At 33.6% G+C, this 15,469-nt stretch overlaps 1 protein-coding gene across 1 annotated transcript in view; it reads left to right on the forward strand.

Annotated features, from left to right (window-relative positions):
* The window catches only part of LOC140056007 (uncharacterized), a 71,927-nt gene that overhangs the window by 29,492 nt on the left and 26,966 nt on the right, over positions 1 to 15,469 (forward strand). The window contains exons 5-6 of the mRNA XM_072101203.1: positions 5,610 to 5,771; positions 14,311 to 14,520. Of these exons, the coding sequence (XP_071957304.1) occupies positions 5,610 to 5,771; positions 14,311 to 14,520 (372 nt within the window). The remainder of the gene's footprint in view (positions 1 to 5,609; positions 5,772 to 14,310; positions 14,521 to 15,469) is intronic.

Here is a 15,469-nt window from a genome sequence, read left to right on the forward strand (position 1 = left end):
ATTTGATGTCCTGATATTAATCAATGTAAGGAATCATGATGATTAAAATGACACCTACTACAAGGTCAACGTGTGTAATACAATACATTACATTCCTCTTAAAACATAGCGCCTCCAGGCACTGAATCTAGTACGAAGGCCGACAACACTGCCAAGTATTGCTTCAGCCCGGTGTTAATATCCTCCGCCGGTGAATGACCAATCATGTTGTATCAACTTGCGCCCAATTCTAATTTGAAATTGGTTATGTGGAATCGATAAATTGCAGTCGGTACATTGGTAACTTAAAGGTTGTTATTCTATTCTACGTTTGAATTTAATATAATTTTGATCTCAATTTTCTGTATAAATGTCATATGTTTAGCTAAGTTACAGTGCCATCTCTCAAAGTCTGCATTAGTTAAGAATATATTTTCTACCATTTTCTATTCCGGATATTTAAAAGTTTGTTCACATACTTTATTAATTCAAGATATTTGTGTGAGTTTGATTACAATAATGCATTATGAGAACAGCAATATTTTGAATTATTAACGCACTGCAGTCTAAAATTAGCAATGATAGTTATTCATGCTGTCGAGTGGAATATTACTGATTAATAAATTCATTCTCATCTAAAATACTGCAAACATTTTAAAATCCCAAAAAACATATTAAATTAATGGACTTTCTTATACTCAAATGACTACAGTATGTATACTGTTGAGCGAAAAAAGATCCCCTCAGCTTTAATACATTCATACCTACACGGTCATTTTACATTGAATGTGATTACCAGAAACATAAATATAAAATAAATGATTCATTTAGTCTCTCTCTTTTGTATTTTTGTTGTTATTTGAGCTGATATTTTTTTTAACAGAACACAAAAGAATTAAATTTATTGCTAAATTCTTGTAACTTATGTCCTAACAGAGTAATTTTATATCAGAATTATTAGCAAACATAATAGGGCACAGCTGGGAGTCAGAAAGCTAAATTATTGCAAGTCAAAAGTTTACATTCTATGAAAACTGTTGTTAGGTGACAATTCATAGGTGGTTAGCACAAAACAATGCTTAAGTTGAATTCCCTGGTTTACAGTTTATGTGAAGAAATACCCAGAGGCTGTTGAAATGTATTTTACAGTACATCAGCATAGTATGAATGATTTAGACAAAGACTTAAGACTCACCATCAGTTTATGATGCTCCTCGCTAGTAATGTTATTTAGTTTAAAGTAGCACATTCATTAGTTTTTCTCTAGTTAATAGCATTGTCATGAAATCGCTAGATGTTTTGCATAATATTCAGCAACGAATATGAGATTGTTTAGGTCTAAATAATACTGTATGATTTAAAGCGCATAGTGGTTGCACAATTTATGTAAGCAAATGTGACAAGATTTTTTAATATTATGAAGTTAAGGTTGGTTTACACTACAGCAATGGACTTATAGCAAACTGTATTTATGACGAGCAAGGTCAAAATATAGGTCCTTTTGTGTAAACCGGGCCATAGGGTGAGTCGTCTGGAAGATGGATGGACGACAGTGTGAACAGGGCCTTAGGATGGGTCCTGAGAAGTGGAAGGGCCAACATTTACATATTGGCGCTTACTACCATAATTACATTCATGTGTGTATAATTTGTTCTATTCACATTCTTTGCCTAAGTTACTAAAACTTTCTTTTTAGCATTATCTTTAATGGGTCGTCTTATCCTGTCTTGTGATTCAGGAAATAATAATAATCTTCCTTTCACCTAAGTGTCATTTTAAACATAATATGAGTCATGTTTATTGTTTCGTCTTTTAACACTAACCGAAATCCATAATTATTTTGTCTATAAACTCCTACTGTTTGAGCAATTTGTTCATTTTTATTCACACACAGTATACTTTCATTTTGTTGTTAGAGTAGAACTCCTCCTATTCAGGAGACACCACTGATACAGTAAGGAGGTATTACAACGAACAAAGGCAAAGATGTTTTGTTGTTAAAGTGCACTTATTGTGGATATCCCTATTCAGGAGCAAGGAACATGGGACTTGTTTTTTAACACTAAGGCCAATTATTATTACTAGTAAGGGATACTTTAGTTGGGTCAAGAAGGTGTCGCCTTATATTTAAAATTTTAAGGAGTTTGTAAAATCTGTCTTCAATTGGTACTATTTGTCCATAGTCATCAGTTGTTCATGTTAGGTGAATCATTAATTAGAGGGCTAGTTCTATATGCTTTATGATATTTGATATAATTCTGAAGTTCAACCTCTACAATGAAAAAGAATCCTAAACACACAGATCAATACATACAGATGTTACAAATGTAGGTTGGTAACTTTAAACTTGATTGCGACCACTGAACAATTCTATACAGAGGAAATCATTAACAGCTATGAGAAATTGTACTACTAGTCACAAAAAAAAAATATAAAAGTACCCTGTTAGACAACAAACAGAGCATGGAAAATTGGAAATTCATTATTGATTGGTAAAACTTACACTTAATTGGTAATACTATTGATATTCAAGGACGAAAAAACCTTTTCATATTTTTAAATACTTTTTTGTCCAAAGTTAAACAATGGTGTTAATATGACCTTACATGATCTGTGAATTAATTAGAGTCTACTGTACCTATTACAATTACATGTAGCTCATCTGAGTTTACCAAGCGAAAAATTTCTTACACCTGTCACAGTTTATCAATCCCATAATGCAATGCAATTAACATCCCAAGGAAAAACAAAGGAATTTAACTTAAATGTCTCCATAAAGCTTGGTTCCCACTTGGATGCAACGCAAGCCCACCGTATTAAGTATTTTGACCAATCACGATGCAATGGGTAATCCGATCTGTCACTTGCTAAATCAATGTTTATTCACCTTTATAATATTCCGTTGCATCCAAGTGGAAACCAAGCTTTAGAGCCCAGGTTGCTATGGGATGGAGGTTGCTATGGGATGGAGAAAGTACAAACAATAATAAATGTACAGTATTATTAATAATAACAACCAGAAAAGGTTCATCAACCTGTAATGATTAGTAGAGGAACTCATGTTGATGTTGAGTATTTAAGGTTCTTTGTCTACTGTTAACAATTCTTGGAAACTTCTTGTGGTTTATCAAGTCTGTTGACATAATACCACTGAGCTACTGTGTAGTTCCATTGTATACAGTACACTTCATTAATTTTATAAAGCTCTGTCTACACTATTAAACTTTATGTGACAAAAAAATATGATGTGCCCATGTATGGACATGATGATGTCATATCACTACTATATTTTGGTATATCAATACCATTTGGGCACATCATACTTTTTTGTCAAACTATTTGATAGTGTAGACAGAGCTTAAGGCTTAAATCTAGTTTATAATCAACACACAGAAAATCTTGTTATTTAATTACTGATTCAATCAATTCTACTGGAACATTTAATATTCTCCTTTAAGTTAACGTTAATTAATTTTGTTATGTTCATTTTGTTCACTACCCGTCTACATAGTGCCCTCTACAGGTTATTGAGAATTTAATTGTTTTTATTGGTCATTAAACATTAATGGTAATGTTAAATAAAATTAAATAAACAAATTAATTCAATTTCACAAATTACATTAGGTAGCAGACCTTGATTTATAAATATAAGAGGAGAGCTCCTAATGGCTCTCCTCAATATGTTGAGGAGAGCCATTATTTAGATTAAGTATTCGAGGCACAGGCCCACCATGGTTGGGCCTGTGGCGAGCCGAATTTTGATAAATGACACCTCTAGATGGCCGGAAATGGTACTCTCGCACGTAAAATTCATCGTAGGTCATTGTTCTCTGAACGTAGTCTACGATGTATTGTTATGATAATTATCTACGCGTCGATCGTAGGGTGGTTCGTAGGGTTAGTAAACACCATTGTCATCGCCTTTACTTTAGAAGCATGGACAATGCAAACAAACAATGTATTGTTTGCTAATTAAAATCCTATCTAAAGATAGTAGACGTAAATTTTTGTAGCCACCCTAGCTAGGCCTACGCATCGGTTATCCTAATTTGGACGGAAATCCGCCGACGAGACGACATCGGGTCCGTGGACCTCTCAGCTCACGCAGAGAGAGTCGAGGCTATCTATCTAGGCCTAGTCTAGTTTCGGCGGCCTACACTATAAATTATTTAATCCTACCTTGGGTTAGCGAATTATAAAAACAACGACACCTAGGCTAGGACACCAACAAAATATATGCAAAATAAATATATATTCCATATTAATTACTATAAGATTTAATATAAAGGCGACATGTGTATAAGAAAAGGCCCGACCAGAATTTGGAGGGGAAAACATGTGAGCAGTTATTAAGATCAAAAGAGTGTTTCATGTCATGTGACACAAAATCCAGGTACACGATCTATAATCACGATCGTCGGCAGCCACCCTCACATACTGAGTTAAAAAAAAAACATGTGAGATGTTGCGGTAAAGCAGAGAGTATCGCGTTTCATGCCATGTGACCAAAAAAACTAGGTCTGTATAATTACGGTCTTCTGACGGCAGTCTTTTTGAGCTACCGATTGAACGTTCTGATACTATATTTAGAATGAATTGTTTACGATATTTTTCTCGCAACATCAAAGATCGTAGGCGCGCCTAGCCTATCGGGGGTAGCCATAACAAAGATCGTTTGCGCGACTATATATAGACTGTGTGTTGTATTCGGGGTTAATATTCTAATCTTATCATTATATATATTTTTATGACGCACTGTAATAACAGGTTGGGGAGCGCTATTTTAGGCGCTCCTTTGATCGTTTTCAGGAGCGCCAAGGAGCGTCAGCGCCATGGCGCTCCTTTTAAATCAAGGTCTGCAGGTAGTATATTCTTCCTGCTTAAATACAGACTTTATACTAGTAGTAGACCAAACCCAGTACCGTTTTAATTTCAATCATTTTGGATTTTTTCTCTTGACATTATTACAATACAATATTCTAACGTTTATGCTTTGTTTTGTTAAATTCTAATCCAACCACTGCTGAATGAATGTTTTTATACCTGAATAAATAAATAAATTAATTAAAAAAAATAATATCTGATGTTTACAAGAAACACCTAAATCATCAATTTTATATTAATTTCTATATTTACTTTATAATCTTTAAAAACATGTAAACTTGAATAAATTATGATTTTATTAAATCTTCCTTCCAACTTTAATACTCACTCTAAATAGTTTAAACTTAATTTCTCTTGTAAATGCTCAGTTTGATGTTCAGTGTGATTGACAGCGTTGGATTTAGATATAAAAATAGATTATTTATTAAATGAATAATAATTAGTGTGTAACTGTTTCAAGTTTGTCTAGGTATTTTAATAATTAAGACACTGCTGTGTTTATATCCTGAAGTTTGTTTCAGGCTGGTGTAAAGGGGCCCACACGACCGGGATCTCCCGGAATTTCAAAAATTATATGTGCAAATATAGATGGTTAAAGTTGAACACTTTATTGTACAATTTTAAGTGATTTTTAAATCCTCTGATAATTAACTAGTACATTAGTATTATAATATTACTTATAAAAAGTCATAATGTAGTTAAAGGTGTAATAGTTTTAACAACTTGTTCAATTGTTTGAATTACAGAAAAGACCAATAGTAAGCCTACACCACAAAAACGAAAGAGACCGGTGTCCCAGCCCGGCAGTCCAACTGTCCTGGGAACACCGGGTAGGCCTGTGCCCCTGTCTGAGAGACAACAACTTGCCCTGGTACTGGCAATGACAAAGGAGGATAGCAATGCAGTCGGTAAGTTTACCCCTTTGCTTTTTAAAAATTAATAATACATTTTTGAAATATATTCATTATCAATTAAGCTCTGTCTACACTATCAATCAAACTCTATGCAACAAAAAAATGTGATGTGTCCATTTATGGATATGATGATGTCACTACCATATTTGGACATGTCACTATCATATTTAATATAGTAATAGTTTGATAGTGTAAACAGAGCTTTACAACAAGGAAATTTTTCCAAACCCCTTTAACGTTGCTCATTTACATACTAATTTTATTCTTCACTGTTTGTCTAAGATACATCACTCAAGGGAAATATTCTTCAATAAATTTGAAGGTCGCGAGTCAAGTTTCACATTAGTTATTAGTTTTTTTTTGGTTAGTTCACACTTAAGTCACTTTCTTAATTATCGTCTTACTCGTTTTATTGGTCATTATTTCAAATATTGCCTTCTTAAAAGGTCAATATACTTTTTGGTCTTTAAGCTTAAGTATGTTGAACTTAGTAATTTACTTAATTTCAGATTATACATTCTATGTTAATGAAGCGTTCACACTAGGCTAGGTTGGACTTGTTAAGTCTGAGCTTAAAAGCAGTTTTTAAGCTTAGTGCCGTAGGTTGCTGAAGCACCCTTTTATGAAATGTTCAAACCCTTTTGAAATTAAACAAAATAGGATTTTATTGTTGATTATAATCTTGTATTGATTGAACACAATGGATACGCTAGTTAGCTAGGGTGTATACAAAGGGTCAAAAGGTTATAGTATAGGGTACTTTAAAGGCGTCTCACTGGGGATTGAATATAGCAGATGCTGTAGCCTACTATAGCCTAGCTCTACATACATGTATTGAGATCCATATCATGTCCCTTGTGAATGAGGATTATACATTATGGCCTGAATGTCATGTTTCAATACACCTAGGATTACAACAAGTACAGTTTGAAGAGGACACGTCTTTAATTCCAATCATAATTAATTTGTATGACCTTATGACCTTATTTAATACCTTGGCACTTTCGATGAACCCTCCATTTATTGGTTTATAAATAGTTTTAAATATGTCACTGAAATGTAAAAAACATTATGTCATGTTAAGGTCAGAACTTATTCCCTCTATAATAATTATGGTGTCTAAGTAAAACTCAGATCTAAATTTTCTAGACATAGAGTAGACTTGATGAAAACTTAGTTATTGTACTCGCATTTGCAGACCAAGATAAGTGAGCAATTTAAATTTGAATCATGTGATATAATAAAAACATTCACCCACATTCTCAAAACTTATTTCTACCTCCTGGTATTAACATCAAGCCGCCCACTCTTTTTTAATTTGATAAATTTAGAATTTTATAAATGATGATGAATTACCACAAGGCTTTACCATGTTAAAGTACATACTACATTAATATTGCATACCTATTTATTGTAATTATGCATTTTTACCAAATGTTTTAAAGAGGTTTTGTGTCTTTCCAATTATTAATGGAAGAATATTCAAACCAAGTTTGGATTAAAGTCTTTTTAATATTCTCTAGTTTTATGAAAATATATCGCCTTACGAATCTCTAAATTAAATATATAAAACATATAAAACAAAGGAAATCACAGAAACAGTGAGGATGAAAGAAAATTAAATTGTTCACAATTTAGTTGAACCAGAATGAATATTGATTATGATTGTACTGTGGCTGATGCAATACAACAACTAATACACTAAATATCAAATAATCTAAATAATTCTGAATTTACACATTTCTTTCAAATTGTACGGTATTGTGTACGAATTGTTTTATGAATCAATCTAAAAAAAAGTAACATTGTCCATTTTTACCACAGTTTTATTACTTGAAACATTGTATTTTTTACTTGCATATTTTATTTTTAATGCCCTTTATGAGTCATGCATTTTAATTCCTAGCGCCAGATGTAAAGCCTGCTTGCATATACTAAGTAACAGATATTTTGATGCTTAAAAATTATCCACAAAAAAATAAATAATTCAGGGAGCATCTCAACATGTGTGTTGTAGCATAAATTCTTGTTTAGCGATTTCGTCAAGATAATAATAATTGGATATTATTTCCTACTAGATCAGGTCAACTTGTTCATTTCTAATTTCATATGATGACTATGATATCAAATATAATTTAAACCAGCAGAATTGATTAATATCAAAATATTGGAGAACAAAAACAACAATTTTAATTCTGATTTTGAAACCCAAACCAACCATTTCGATGTAGAATTTTCAAGAACATTATAACAACAATCAATTTTGCTGACTAATGAGTTGCGTTTCCATACTGTGAAGAGTAATTAATTAAAATTCTTATTTATTATTTTGTGGAGAGTAATTAATCCCTGAAACTGGTAGTGTCTGTATGACGACCAGCATCATATACCTTTTAACAAAAGAATAAATCAAGCAATTTGAGAAGTTTGATTACTTGACGTCATGTGTCATTATTTATTGCTATATTTAGAAATGATTGACATGCCTTCTGAATGCCAAAGGCCTCTTCAAAATTTCTTCTAAAAAACGCAGATTATATGGACTGCATTATCAATTATATTCTCAATGTAATCTACGATAAACTTGCCATATTGTTATAAAAAACATATTGTTCCATATTTGTAGTTTTTATCAATAATATGCTCACGATTCACGATGTGTTCAGTAGTATAGTCCTGGTATGAATTTGTTGAAAATTTAGAGGTGGGGTTGTGCTTGAATTGAATTTATCAATTTATTGATCATTTACGTCCAAATTTACTTGTAGTTACTTCCACAATTAAAAAATTGATTATTTTGGAACTAGGAGGCCTACTAGAAAGCCTAATTTAAGTAGTGGCTGTGTGTTACTTACAGTAGCTATGTTAATTAGTACAGTGAGGTAACCTCCCTCCTCGTCTTTTAAGTAGTGGCTGTGTGTTACAGTAGCTATGTAAATTAGTACACTGGGGTAACCTCCCTCCTCGTCTTTTAAGTAGTGGCTGTGTGTTACAGTAGCTATGTAAATTAGTACACTGGGGTAACCTCCCTCCTCGTCTTTTAAGTAGTGGCTGTGTGTTACAGTAGCTATGTGAATTAGTACACTGGGGTAACCTCCCTCCTCGTCTTTTAAGTAGTGGCTGTGTGTTACAGTAGCTATGTGTATTAGTACACTGGGGTAACCTCCCTCCTCGTCTTTTAAGTAGTGGCTGTGTGTTACAGTAGCTATGTGAATTAGTACACTGGGGTAACCTCCCTCCTCGTCTTTTAAGTAGTGGCTGTGTGTTACAGTAGCTATGTGAATTAGTACACGGGGTAACCTCCCTCCTCGTCTTTTAAGTAGTGGCTGTGTGTTACAGTAGCTATGTGAATTAGTACACTGGGGTAACCTCCCTCCTCGTCTTTTAAGTAGTGGCTGTGTGTTACAGTAGCTATGTGTATTAGTACACTGGGGTAACCTCCCTCCTCGTCTTTTAAGTAGTGGCTGTGTGTTACAGTAGCTATGTGAATTAGTACACTGGGGTAACCTCCCTCCTCGTCTTTTAAGTAGTGGCTGTGTGTTACAGTAGCTATGTGAATTAGTACACTGGGGTAACCTCCCTCCTCGTCTTTTAAGTAGTGGCTGTGTGTTACAGTAGCTATGTGAATTAGTACACTGGGGTAACCTCCCTCCTCGTCTTTTAAGTAGTGGCTGTGTGTTACAGTAGCTATGTGAATTAGTACACTGGGGTAACCTCCCTCCTCGTCTTTTAAGTAGTGGCTGTGTGTTACAGTAGCTATGTGAATTAGTACACGGGGTAACCTCCCTCCTCGTCTTTTAAGTAGTGGCTGTGTGTTACAGTAGCTATGTAAATTAGTACACTGGGGTAACCTCCCTCCTCGTCTTTTAAGTAGTGGCTGTGTGTTACAGTAGCTATGTGAATTAGTACACTGGGGTAACCTCCCTCCTCGTCTTTTAAGTAGTGGCTGTGTGTTACAGTAGCTATGTGAATTAGTACACTGGGGTAACCTCCCTCCTCGTCTTTTAAGTAGTGGCTGTGTGTTACAGTAGCTATGTGAATTAGTACACTGGGGTAACCTCCCTCCTCGTCTTTTAAGTAGTGGCTGTGTGTTACAGTAGCTATGTGAATTAGTACACTGGGGTAACCTCCCTCCTCGTCTTTTAAGTAGTGGCTGTGTGTTACTGTAGCTATGTGAATTAGTACACTGGGGTAACCTCCCTCCTCGTCTTTTAAGTAGTGGCTGTGTGTTACAGTAGCTATGTGAATTAGTACACTGGGGTAACCTCCCTCCTCGTCTTTTAAGTAGTGGCTGTGTGTTACAGTAGCTATGTGAATTAGTACACTGGGGTAACCTCCCTCCTCGTCTTTTAAGTAGTGGCTGTGTGTTACAGTAGCTATGTGAATTAGTACACGGGGTAACCTCCCTCCTCGTCTTTTAAGTAGTGGCTGTGTGTTACAGTAGCTATGTAAATTAGTACACTGGGGTAACCTCCCTCCTCGTCTTTTAAGTAGTGGCTGTGTGTTACAGTAGCTATGTAAATTAGTACACTGGGGTAACCTCCCTCCTCGTCTTTTAAGTAGTGGCTGTGTGTTACAGTAGCTATGTGAATTAGTACACTGGGGTAACCTCCCTCCTCGTCTTTTAAGTAGTGGCTGTGTGTTACAGTAGCTATGTGTATTAGTACACTGGGGTAACCTCCCTCCTCGTCTTTTAAGTAGTGGCTGTGTGTTACAGTAGCTATGTGAATTAGTACACTGGGGTAACCTCCCTCCTCATCTTTTAAGTAGTGGCTGTGTGTTACAGTAGCTATGTGAATTAGTACACTGGGGTAACCTCCCTCCTCGTCTTTTAAGTAGTGGCTGTGTGACTGTTACAGTAGCTATGTGAATTAGTACACTGGGGTAACCTCCCTCCTCATCTTTTAAGTAGTGGCTGTGTGTTACAGTAGCTATGTGAATTAGTACACTGGGGTAACCTCCCTCCTCATCTTTTAAGTAGTGGCTGTGTGTTACAGTAGCTATGTGAATTAGTACACTGGGGTAACCTCCCTCCTCGTCTTTTAAGTAGTGGCTGTGTGTTACAGTAGCTATGTGAATTAGTACACTGGGGTAACCTCCCTCCTCGTCTCGAAAGATGTACTATTGTAGGTTCACATTCATCAGCATTTTGTGTACACTGGACATACAGTTTATAGTCTTTACCTGAGAAGACTATAATCTCCATGATGTTTTTACAATTTAAGTATACCCGTGCTTTGTAAAGTCTTTGTCACAGTTTATACTTAAAGATTGACAAATATATTGGACATAAATATTAAGCAGATGCTTGAATAGAAAGCTGTGCTGTAAATATTTATAAGCATGGGTCAAATAATTTGGACTGGCCTGTATTTATAATTGGATAATAAATTTGCACATGTTGCAAAACTGATAAACATATTACTCACCATGATAAATGGTGATCATTTCTAAAAACGGAACAACTTATTTTGTAAATTTCTGTATAATTCATAAATAAAGATTCATTCCTCCAAATCCAGATTCCATATTTTGAAATAGCAAATATATAAATAGCGCCCTCAGTTGTTCACATCCACACCATAATTTTTCCATTATGCTTTGGATTAAGAATTCTTCCTCAACAAACATCTACGGATAGAAAAAATTATTATTTGTTTTATATGATTTAGCAAAAGTTGTGATAGATCATGTATAAAATCTAATAAGCCAAATCAGCAAGCAATTTGCTAGCTTTGAAATGTTCAACTACCAATTAATAATATTAATAATGGATACTGTAGTAGTAGCTATGGATGGTGAATTTTGAGCTGTGATTTTAATTCTGTTAATATAGTTTTATCATTATAAGCTAACAATGAACCATACATTCATTAAACGTTCTCTAAATTAGCATTATTTCCAATTTCATCGATTAATACAGTAAATACTGTACGTTCTCCCAAATGAATGCCTCTTTTACATCTGGGAGCTAACAGATAATTTACTAATAACTCGCTTTCTCTAGATATATTTTCCTTATATGGGTATGAATTATATTTTGTGTTGCATATATTCATTTTTTTGTTTTATACATGGGATTTTTTTTGGGATTTTAGCAAATATTTATTTCCAGTTCAAGTGAATAAACACAACAATTAAAATTATACGTAAAGATCTATGTTTTGCAGACATAAAAAAAACATGGCTTTGATGAAAATTTTTTTCAATACAGTAAATATGCATCTGTTTTCAGTGTTTTAAAGTTTTTTTTTGTATTAAAAAAGAATTTTTTCCAACATGATCCCTAATTTAGTTGTTTTGTAAAGGCAGGATATAAGGGACCATCTGAGAAATTCTTGCAAGATCTAAATGATAACAAATTAAACATGAATAATATTTTCAGAGATGTAGAATTAGAGAAAGTCAATATTGACTGTATTATTGAAGATTAATGAGGGAGTATAAATGGATAATAAAAACAAGATTATGTTTATTCATTGGATTGCAAAAGAAACTGCGTCAATTTTCATGAACAAATGAAACTGCGAAATGAAATAACAGATCATTAGACGCAGATAAATGCACCAAAAAAATAAATTAAACCACGTCTTCTTCAATTCTTTGAGTGTCTGTTTCTTCTTTGATTCACACAAAGAAATAATCTTCACATTTCAGTAACAATCTATTAATGAATTCTACAAATAATTAACATGCGTCAACTATTTTTGCAATAAGAAATCATTTTATGTTGCCTTTGTTATTTTATTGGAAGACATGATGACATGAAGAAATGTCTAGAGGCTTGTCGTACTAGCATTCGTAGATGTAAAGACCTCATTGAGATTATCATATTCCTTCACTGTGACTAATTAATGCTCATTTCCCTCTGGTAAAGTTTATTCAGATCTCTGCTTCATGTTTCAATAGAACTAACGCACGACTTTGTCATACGCATGACAAACGTCGTATGTTGAAAATGCGCACTGAAACAGATTATGCCATTAAAACATGATGAAAAATAGCTGCTAACATAAGTAATGAATGTTTTATTATTAACATGGACATCTTTTTAGCAATTTTGAAGTAGAGACTTAGACACAGTATTTCACAAGTATCCTTGTGTCATTCATAAACCATACACTACGTTATCTCATGATATTGCGATCATCATCCGCCATATTTTGTAATGTTAGTGTAGCTCTATTTCCTTTTATTTTTGTCCATATAATAATCTTACTTTTTTGTATTATAAAATGTTATCATAAGAAAAATTAACGCTATACTTTTTTTTGTATTTTAAGCTGTATCTGCTCCATCATCATTGTATAGTATACTGTATCTACTAGTAAAAAACATAGATGTATGGAACGCCGTTTACGCAACATTTCGATGATATGAATTTTATTACCCTCGTCTCCTTTCCACGCTGGCTTTACAGAGAATCCTAACAGACCTGGGTTCGGAAATATGTATTCCAATGTTCCAGGTCTGTTAGGATTCTCTGTAAAGGATCCATATTGATGACAGGGTGGAAAGGAGATGAGGGTACCCAGGCTTAGGCCTAAGAGGTTGGAAAAAAATTGCGAGCGGGAATGACATACGCCGCCAATAGTTTGACTTTTCAATTCAATTCAAACATTTCATTCAGAACATTTCGTTCAAAACATTTCATTCAAAACATTTCATTCAATTCATTCAATTCAAAACATTTTATTCAAAACATTTCATTCAAAACATTTCATTCAAAACATTCAATTCAAAGCATTCAATTCAAAACATTTCATTCATATATCGCGCCATTCAATTCATATCGATGCATTTCATTCACATAACGCGTCATAAAATTCATATCATCGAAATGTTGCGTAAACGGCGTTCCATATAGATGCTTATTTTAAGTAAATTCAGTTTGTCAAGGTGTTGTTAATGATAATAAATCCCACAAGACTAGGAATATAACAACTGTACTAGTGATTTATGGTTTATCTGTCATACTTTGAAACATTGCCAATTGTGGTTTTCCCTGACTTTCTTAGAATTTAAAGGGGTTTCACCGAAGTAAAAATGATGAAATTAATTTTTTTTTTTGTAGTCTTATTTTATTGTCTGTGTGGGCGATGTGGGGATTTTTTGTCTTCTTTTTAAAACTTAAGTATAATGTACTATAAATGTTTTCACTTTTCTTGTATAAACTGTATCACATGTTTAAAATTATAGTTTAAAACAGAATTTTGCAAGTTCAGAATAATTATAGCTTGGTGATTCGCAGTACTGCATAATGTGTTTACTGATAATCATCATCATAAGAAAATTCTGTAATTATACATTGTCATATATAAATCACATGTGATACGTGTATCTAAGGCCATAAGCCAACCCCTATAACATAAATGCAGGTACCACATGCTATACATGTGACACTGTTACAAGACTTGACTATGATACTGAACAATAATACTATTCGTAGAATACAGTTCTGAGAATTATGTGATAACGTTGTGTTTATATTATGATATTAAAGCGTTACATAATTTGTTTTCGTTTTCATCAGATTCAACGTCCAAACACTTTGCAGCAGTAAGTGTACAAACTCAATCTAAGAACCAAGTATCGTCCAACACCAGTGTAAGTTCAAAGAAAGCCAACAAGAGAAACGAGAGGGGGGAAACCCCGCTACATTTAGCAGCCATCAAGGGCGATGTTGAAATGACCAAAACCTTAATCAAACAAGGTGCTGAAGTTAATGTACAAGATTTTGCAAGTAAGAACATGTATTTAACACTCAATCTATTGGTTAATCATACACACAGTGACTGCTTCATCAACTTTTAAACAAAATATCATATGTTATTGCAGTAAGAAATCATAGTTACTGCAGTAATTTAATTTGTCAATAATTAATAAATAGTGCTTTGTGTTTCTTTTACGTTTAAAGCATCCTCTATGCACTGAATGAATAGCCCAATGCAATTTACATGCATAGTTTTCATAAATATTCTCCGCTGTGTTTTTTCGTCTTTCCCATTCCTAAAACTGTTTTGAAAGGAGATGGGATTATTCAAGGACTAGGGAGCTTATTCATGGACTAGGGGGCTTATTCCTAAGTATATCATAATATTATTCCATGTTCAGAAAATTTGCAGATGCTCATCTTGAAATTTTGTTTCGAATTTAAATTTTTAAACCCTTCAATTTCCAAAGCCTTAGATCGCACAAATTGAGTAATACACACAGGACCGACATCACATAGTCTTTTCTTAAGGATGAGTTACATTAATCAGAATAAAGATTTTTACAAGTTTGTTCACTGTAAAACTAATAAATCTTTTTAGATGGAACAAATCCTAAATAACTCTTATACCGACATTGTAACATCCATTTTGAAGAACGAGATTACATGAATCAAATTGTAGTATCACAACAAAATAATGTTGAACCAGTTTAGGACATTTTCAGTGAAAATGCAATCAATTATAATTGCATTATCTGCATCAGAGCAGGATTTAGCTCTCAGACATGTTATTGTCTAAGTGAGTTCATTGACCCCCCTTTATATAATATGCCATATTACTATGTTATCATTAGAAACACATGAGTATACATGATGAGGTATTTGGCATCATCTCTTTGTTTTTCTACTCTTAATTTATTCAATATGGTCAACGATGATCTTTATAACTTGTGTTTTTCAATGATTTTGTGCTTTTAAA

Source organism: Antedon mediterranea, chromosome 8 (genome assembly GCF_964355755.1).
Source record: "Antedon mediterranea chromosome 8, ecAntMedi1.1, whole genome shotgun sequence".
NCBI classification, from domain to species: Eukaryota; Metazoa; Echinodermata; class Crinoidea; order Comatulida; family Antedonidae; genus Antedon; species Antedon mediterranea.